At 34.6% G+C, this 9,235-nt stretch overlaps 1 protein-coding gene and 1 long non-coding RNA gene across 2 annotated transcripts; one reads left to right on the top strand and one right to left on the bottom strand.

Annotated features, from left to right (window-relative positions):
• Positions 1-745: 745 nt before the first annotated feature.
• Positions 746-3,950, bottom strand: LOC130046643 (uncharacterized). Its single transcript, XR_008797806.1, has 2 exons — positions 3,662-3,950; positions 746-2,533 (listed from the first exon to the last, which is right to left on the bottom strand). It is a non-coding gene; the product is annotated as an uncharacterized LOC130046643 (long non-coding RNA).
• LOC125661101 (uncharacterized) lies at positions 3,950-8,976 on the top strand. Its single transcript, XM_056146709.1, has 6 exons — positions 3,950-4,209; positions 5,357-5,503; positions 5,888-5,957; positions 6,402-6,493; positions 7,682-7,791; positions 8,083-8,976. The coding sequence occupies exons 3-6, from the start codon at positions 5,935-5,937 to the stop codon at positions 8,344-8,346; spliced, it is 489 nt and encodes a 162-aa protein (XP_056002684.1). The 5' UTR covers positions 3,950-4,209; positions 5,357-5,503; positions 5,888-5,934; the 3' UTR covers positions 8,347-8,976.
• The last annotated feature ends 259 nt before the right edge of the window (positions 8,977-9,235 follow it).

Here is a 9,235-nt window from a genome sequence, read left to right as displayed (position 1 = left end):
CTTTAATTAAAGAAGCAATGGTTATCTTTAAGTAAGTTTACGCGAAATTAAACCTATAAAGATCACCTTTAAACTCCTTTACTTTCAACATTCGGCTAAAGATGACCTTTTACGATTTACTTCGCATTAAATATATTCTTTAAGTTCCTTTACTTCTAACAAATTAAAAAAAAATGTAGCGAAAAGGGGGGGGGGGGGGCTCTTAATCTGCCATTGTTAGCACATTAAAAATTAGTTTTAACAAAAGGCATAGTGCTTCAGATATTGACTTTTTGTACAAACAAAAATGTATATGGATTGGATATCTTAAATGTTATATGTAGATATATATTGTATATGTTTAACTTGAACACATCAGATCAGAAAACAATGAACATGTTTTCTCCCATGCCCCACAAAAACACATTTTGAAGTGAGGCGAAATAAACACAACATAGGAGCTTGCAAATCTTTTCATCGCTTAAAGGGCTTTGTTCTAGAACTTGTGTAAATTATTATATTGTCTTTCGAGGTTGGATATCACCTATGGAGCACATTCCTTATTTACATAGTTTTCGATTATATTGTCTCCATTCAGTTTTGGCCTCATATTTTAATCGGAAGATCTAATTTCCATACTGAGGGTATATCCAAAGATTGTTTTCCTTGGTTATCACAGCAAAACCATTTGCAATTGTAAATTGAAATATAATGAATAAATTGTTCGTTCCTTGCACTTTCAAATTCATTTCATGATGTACAACACTTTTCTTCAAATTAATATACTTTTTAATTACAAAATAAATTAAAAAAACTGCTTCCTGTACATAATAAATACCATCTTAATGTAACACTTTACAGTCAATAAATAATTAACTACAAAAATACTTATAAGATCAGGAAAATAAACACTTCAAATTAGATTGAAAACGTATACGGTACATTGCAAGAATATTATCACCCTTCCTGAATAGTATTTGCTATGCAAACATTTTTCTGTAATGTGCAGACTAAAATGATCATAGAGTGTATGTATGTATATATGTAGACCTATGTGTCCGGTTTCACAAGTAATATGCAGACTTATGCAATCAGATAGTGGGTACATACATACATATATATGTAGACCTATGTGTCCGGCTTCACATATCAGCTGCATGTGCCCGACTTCACCAGTTTTTGTAATGTGCACACTGATGTAATCAAATAGTGGATGTACATATATGTATATGTAGACCTATGTGTCCGGCTTCACATATCAGCTGCATGTGCCAGACTTCACCAGTTTTTGTAATGTGCAGACTGATGTAATCAAATAGTGGATGTACATACACGTGTATGTAGACCTATGTGTCCGGCTTCACACATCAGCTGCATGTGCCCGACTTCACAAGTTTTTGTAATGTGGCAGTGCAGACTGATGTAATCAAATAGTTGATGTACATACATGTATATGTAGACCTATGTGTCCGGCTTCACACATCAGCTGCATGTGCCCGACTTCACCAGTTTTTGTAATGTGCAGACTGATGTAATCAAATAGTTGATGTACATACATGTATGTGTAGACCTATGTGTCCGGTTTCACATATCAGCTGCATGTGCCCGACTTCATAAGTTTTTGTAATGTGCAGACTGATGTAATCAAATAGTTGATGTACATGCATGTATATGTAGACCTATGTGTCCGGTTTCACACATCAGCTGCATGTGCCCGACTTCACAAGTTTTTGTAATGAGCAGACTTGGGTAGTCAAATTGTGTCTGTATATATCCAGATCAACATATGTGTCCGGCTTCATATCATGCATATCAAAGTCACAAGAATCTTTCACGTGGTATAACAACGATTGTGTTAATTCCTTGAAAGTTCTCAAAAGCATATACAAATTTGGATTTTATTCTTTGAATGGGAATAAAACTAGCAGGTCCTTCACATCCATACATATTGGCCTTCCAAACTTCAACTGGTTTACCAAAATAATGTCAAACTGTTTCGTTTACTTTGCATAACCATTTCACCCTGGCAAGGCAATGGACATGTGATTTTCCTTCAATGGGAATATTATGCAATACTATTTTTTTTCAACTTGACCAGGCTTGGGTTTGAGGTTCATGTTCTCAAATGAAGATATCTGTCCATTATCACGATACCAATGTGCAATTATCATGGAGGATCGGTTGCTTCATCACTCTTTGCAGTTTTACTGCCTCTGCAGTTCACAACGCATCTTGTGGAGTAGGTCTGGGTCTTCCTTATTGCTTTTGTCTTCCTCTCTAGGTGCCAGTGCTTCCAGTGGTCCAATGTAACTAAACTTGCACAGTTCACAGTTCATAGTTCACATCACAATCCTCAAGTCTTTCAACATCCTGGAAATCTAGTGCCTGTTTTGACAGTGTCTTTTCCAATTTTCATGCATCACGGCTTTGGGCTCTCTCGTACTTCTTCTTTGTTGATAAAGTTATCGATGGATCTTGTTCCACAGGTCCTAACTTAAGAGAGGGTGCCCAGTCAGGTTTTAAATAGTTTTGTCATAGAGTTCAGCCTTTGTTCCTGAAACATGAATTACAATATAATGCTATATCAATCTACCTAAATGATACATAGATTTCATTAAGAATATAATAGGTTACTCCCGGCCTTTAAATTGAACCTGACGGGCAACGAAATTAAGGGGAAATACTCGCTAAATGCGAGTTAAAAATTGAAATTGCGAGTGAAAAATCACAAGCGATTGCAACTTTTTGCGAGTGAAAAAACCCGGATCTTTTTTTCGGATTTCCTCGGTTTATTGGCTGTACTTTGAAGTTTACAATAATTTTGTCTTGTGCGTAGAAACGCTTTACAGAATGAATATGCAAGTATTGAAAAGTAAACGTAGATCGAATAAATAGCTAAGGCCAAGGTCATCTCAGTCAGTGATGTCGAAGATGGCCTACTTCATGCATACTTCGGGCGTCTCAGAGACGTCTGATTTAAGTAGCAAGCATGTTGATCTCGTCCGTGTTTACATGAAACAACACATGAAAGTGTTAGTGAAATAGTGTCACCGCTTCACGCGGTGTCCTTCTGTAGTCTATAGTCAAACACTTAGAGTTCGCGGGGTTTTTTTTCAACTAGAATTTTTTAGATGAAATTTCCAAAAGTTTTGAACATATAGTGTGAATTGGCGCAGTTTTCAAGATTTCAAACCACATGATGTTGTAAATAGGTGGTAGATCTCTGGACAGCGAATTCGCTGCACAAGTGTACCCTATGACCCTCACCATGCACCGATGATATTTGTATGTTGTCTGATATTCATTAAATTTTAAATGAAAGAATTATCAATATTATTTTTATTATTGCACTTTACAGAAGATTTTAAAAGATTTTCCCTACATTATGATATAGATACATGCTTGTTTTCTTAAATTCCTGTAAAACAGCAATCAATTGAAAAATGCTAGTAAAGGCTCAATTTTGCTAGTTGGAAAATAATCCACTAAAATAAACTTGCTAGTAGTGAAAAAAGTTAATTTGGATCCCTGCCTGATCAAAGCATGACCATTGCAAAATATGTGCATGCATGAAGCTGCGCTCGCTCAGACGGTACTAGCACCATCAACATATTAAAATAAGACAAACAATTTTTGATTTATTATAAATTAACAAAATATATAACCTAATTAAAACTATTACCTGAAACGAAGTGATCTGAACTGACTTTAAAATGACGTTTCTCGGGTTGAAATCTGATCTGTTGATCCGCGCCAGCCAAAGTGTTCTCCAATCAGCTGACAACTCTTCCGTCTGCTTTCCTTGATGTTTTACAATTTTAGGAATGTCATAAAAGCGTCTGTTTTCATCTCCACTCACTGACCGGTTGTTACAACTCCATACAACACAAGTATTAACCATATTCTTGCTGTAACTTAAATAACCCTCTCTTGTTTACGCTTCCACGTTTCAATCTGTTGCCCTACAATATGGCCGCCGAGTGCATTATGGGTATAATCGTGACGTCAAAGATCAACAGATCGGATTACTCCATCTCAAGGCGCGGCAAGTTTCTTTGTTTTACACAGAGTTTAAAATGGACTTGGACCCAAGGCTTTTTAACATTTGCCGATGGATTGGATTCAGAGGCGACAGATTTAGAGGTTAAGGATGAAAGTTTACATCTTCATTTTTCATCAGGAGGCGAATCAGAGCCAGAATCTGTGTTATCAGCAACACCCAAGACAAAGGTTTGATCATGTTTACCTAGATTTCTTTTCTTAGATAGGCCTATGAATTTTTGTTGTTGTTGTTGTAATTTTAGATCTAGGCCTATAGTTGTTTTATCTTTTACTTTATCAACATAACCCCCCCCCACCACCACCACCAACCCCCAACCCCCAACCCCCATACACTGTATCAGTCACTTTCATTAAACATTGTATTTGTGCACAGGTATATGCATGTAATATACATATACATGCGCGGATCTAGAGGGGGAGGGGGTCCGGACCCCCCCCCCCCCCCCCGGAATTTGCAAAGATAAAAAAAATTACAGTATAACGATTTATAAGAAAAATTAGTTGACTGTTATTATATTATAAATATGTTTTTGTGAAAAGGTTCGACCCCCCCCCCCTCCCGGAAATAAAATTCTGGATCCGCGCCTGCATATATATATATATATATATATATATATATATATATATATATATATATATATATATATATATATATATATATATATATGTTATATCTACTTCCTTGATCTCACTTTTTCTGAATTATTATAGTTACATGTATATGTTGGGAGGGGGGTCTGGCATCTTCTGATTGCAAACTTGAGTCGTAAAAGATGCTGACTTTTACAGTCAGTTTAATTTGTAATATATTAGTGTGATTAGAGCAGATTATTTTTTTTATGATTTGACTTCCAATTTTTACTTTCAGAATTTTTAGATTAAATTCTATGGTTTGTAAATAGATATTTGGTTTTTAAAATGGATGTATTATATTTATCAAGATCCATATGTGCATTGTGTACAACTGCAACATAGTCATGAGGAAATGGCATTCAATAATACAATTTTTGATATCAGATATATTAGGCAAAAACAATGAAATTGTAATTGATATATATTGCAAGTAGTGTGTATGACTGACTGATTGGACGTGCATGTATTGATGAAGTTTGATATATTATCCATATAAAAATTGTGTAGGTTATTGTACTAAGACATTATCTTTAAGTAGTTTATTATAGGCATTAACTTTTAGTAGTTTTAGACAGAAATTTGGCTATTTTTCTGAAATTTGTTTAATTTCCACATGTAATTTCCTTTTTGTACAGAGTAAGGAATCGGTTATGTTTTACACTATTGTTTTCTTCTCGTTTAGAAAAGAACAGCCACATCATTGCAATCTACAGGTTTAAGGAAATATCCTAGAAAACCTGCCAAAGACAGGCTCTATGAAACTCTGCAGCTTTCTTGATGTGAGTCTGGAGATGAAGATGAACCCCAACATGATCCTCCAGCACAAAAGGTTAAGAGTCAATTTTCAATGCAGTTCCAATGCTTTAATAAATATTATAAATTGTATGCCTTTTTGACTATAGTCTATATAATTTAATATTGTGTCTGTCCTTCCATGTGTGAAATTGTTGAAAATGTGTAAAATCACCTCACGAAACATACACATAACCAGTTCCAGAGGAATATGAATTTAGAATACTCTTTCGGTTCTTTGCCAGAAAAAGAAAAGTATTGAGTGTACAACAGCAGTTCGAAGGTCTCCAAGAAAAGATTTGAAGGACAAGAGTGCATCATGGATGAGGCATCTCTCCCCATCAGAATTAGATTACTCAAATGGCCTCCCTGTTTCCCATATATATATATATATATCATTATTGTTTTCTCTTTCATTCAGAGTGCAGTGAAGGACTCTTATTTAAATGGTCAACAGACGGATTTGAAATGGAACTACGGTACAGCAAAAGGTATTTTTGCATACATATATAATGAGACAATATTTCTTGCAAATGTTGAATTTATAAATGCTTTATCAGTTTTTTCTTATTATGAATTAATGAAATTACTTGTAAGGCCATCACACACTGTGCACATGAATGCATTGGTTAGGACATTCGTGTGGGTCTCTTTACATCTTTGTTTTGTTTTGAAATAATGGATGTTCCTGAAAACATTCTCCAAACAATAAACCAGATTCGCAGTCCATAAATGTATAAATAAATCATTGAACCAATGTTAATTGTGCAAATTTAGTAAAACTATTTCAAAATATTAAATTTAAATAATAACCCAGCTGAATTACTTTGAATTTTATACACTAATTCATTTCTAGGGTGAAAGTTTAACTCCCAGGAGTACATTAACTACTTTAAAGTAATTTGTAACCAAGTAACAATCTTGTTATTTTGTAGATTCATGGATGAAGAAAATGTACCACTGACAGTATTTATGAGGAACAGTGTACAAGGGATTGCGCCAGATGAAAGAATTGACGTCATAGATGGTACTAATGAAAATGCTGTTATAAATTTTGCTAAATCTAACAGATTTCAATTTATATTTAATCTGAAAAGCATTACATTATGGTTCAACAGTTATTACCAATGAGAAAGCAAACGTTGATTATAAGTTTATTTATTTGTCCTAATTTAGAATTAACAAGAGGTACTGTGAGCAATGCTCACTAAGAATACCCCCCGCTTACCCCAATCTCCCAAAGGGGGTTGGTAATAGGTATAAACTACCTCTTTTCTGAGTGTAAAAAACAAATGGCATGACAAACCGAACCATATTGCTACTTCGATGTCCAGTGCACATGACCTTTGACCTTTTGACCCCAAAATCGATAGGGAACATCTTCATCCCATGGGTAGTCCATATGGTTGATATGGTGACTGTAGGTGGAAAGGATAACGCTTTAGAGCCCGGAAACCATATTGCTACTTCAATGTCCAGTACGCGTGACCTTTGACCTTTTGACCCCAAAATCGATAGGGAACATCTTCATCCCATGGGTAGTCCATATATATGATATGGTGACTGTAGGTGGAAATGATAACGCTTTAGAGCCAGGAAACCATATTGCTACTTCAATATCCAGTGCACTTGACCTTTGACCTTTTGACCCCAAAATCGATAGGGAACATCTTCATCCCATGGGTAGTCCATATGGTTGATATGGTGACTGTAGGTGGAAAGGATAACGCTTTAGAGCCCAGAAACCATATTGCTACTTCAATGTCCAGTGCACTTGACCTTTGACCTTTTGACCCCAAAATCGATAGGGAACATCTTCATCCCATGGGTAGTCCATATGTGTGATATGGTGACTGTAGGTGGAAAGGATAACGCTTTAGAGCCCGGAAACCATATTGCTACTTCGATGTCCAGTGTGCTTGACCTTTGACCCCAAAATCGATAGGGAACATCTTCATCCCATGGGTAGTCCATATATATGATATGGTGACGGTAGGTGGAAAGGATAATGCTTTAGAGCCCTGAAACCATTGCATCTACAGACGGACGGACAGACAGACGGAAAACCCGATTCCAGTATACCCCCCGCAACTTGTTGCGGGGGGGTATAATTACAAAGAAATCGTAGGTTGAACTAAGGCTATAATTAGTTATTTTGAAACATATTTACATTATTTTGTGCAAGATCTTTTATTCAGCATCTTTTATTTTCTAGCTGCCATTAAAAGATATTTTACATCCAGAAAGGAGGCCAACAATAGGCACAATAAGAATAAAGAAGAGTTAAATAAAAAGAGGCAAGCAACATATGAAAGAAAGAAAGAGGTAAACTTGAAATTCAATTTAGCTCAGTAATCATACAGTTTTACTTAAAGCTCATCTTAGAACATTATTATTGATTTTGATGACACTGGATGAAGATTATCGAAATGGTTTAGGTCACTTGAGGAAAGAAAAGGAAGTTGATGAAAGGGTGTCTATATGAGGACTTGATTGTGTGCCCATGTATTTAAAAATATATTCAAAACAAATGTTTCATTGAAGTGATTTGGGTAAATATGGAAGGTAACTGCAATTATTTTTTTCCTTTAATTTAAAACATATCTTTTTGGACAGAAATTGAAGAGGAGACTTGTTGCGGTAGAGAAGACGGGATGGTCCGAGGAGAAGAAAAATAAAGTTAGAACATTTTTCCAGCTACCAAATGCTCACAAATATATGAGCAGTGATGAGGAGGGAGATGATGGTTTTGTGTCCCATCCATATTCCTGGGAGAGTGAGGAATTACAGAAAGTTAAAGGAAGTCTGGACAAAAAATATTTAGAGACATGTCCTCCACGTAGCAAGAGGTTATTGTCCAAAAAAGTAGCGGGTCTCTAAGAGAAGAAGAGCCACCTAAATTAAACATTATTCATGCATGGACTTTAAACATGTGAATTGCATGTTAAAATATGTTCTTAACATGTAATATTTTTTGACTATGTGATGCATATGCAATTTCTTTTTTGTAACACCACTTTTTCATTTGTACACATATTTAGTCTTTGAATCTGAAGTGCCACAAAGATCTGTATTGGGACCATTGTTGTTTATATATATATGTGTTAATGATATTGCAGATATACAGATTATTTGCGGATGAAAGTTATCTGCAGCAGTCATTCAAATCTGTTAAATTTTTCGAAGACAATTTCAATTATGATCTTTAGGTTCAGAAAATGACCTTTGTAGTTCAATTCTTTTAAAACAAAATTTGATACCATTGATACAATAAGAATTGTTCAAATTAAGCATATATTTACACAAAATTCAAGATAATGCATTCTATCATAAAATATATCAAAAATATTTTGTTATGCATCCCAGCATGTTTGAAATATCAATGATTTATTGTGTACAATTTGTTTTATATTGTTATACATGTCCATGTATATTAACCACCGTTATTGTGGTATATAATCATACATTTGTGAAAAATAGAAATTAATAAATTGACTATTGATATTTGAATATGCAGCTTTTGTTATCTCAACAGATCATTTAAAACGTGATTCTACAAGAAATGTCTTGTACTAAGATATGAACTCCTCATTCACAATATATACTTTTGTATAAAGAAATTTATTGCAATTTGATAAAATCTGAAAAGGGGAGTATACAGATTTCCATATTAATGGTAAAAATTACACACCTTTAAATTTGATTAAATATGCTCTTTATTAAAAATTACTTAAATTAAAGTCATTGGTAAATACGACCTTTTACTTTT

This window comes from Ostrea edulis, chromosome 8 (genome assembly GCF_947568905.1).
Source record: "Ostrea edulis chromosome 8, xbOstEdul1.1, whole genome shotgun sequence".
Lineage (NCBI taxonomy): Eukaryota > Metazoa > Mollusca > Bivalvia > Ostreida > Ostreidae > Ostrea > Ostrea edulis.
Note: the sequence above shows the minus strand (reverse complement) of the source record. Positions and strands in the feature narration are given on the sequence as shown.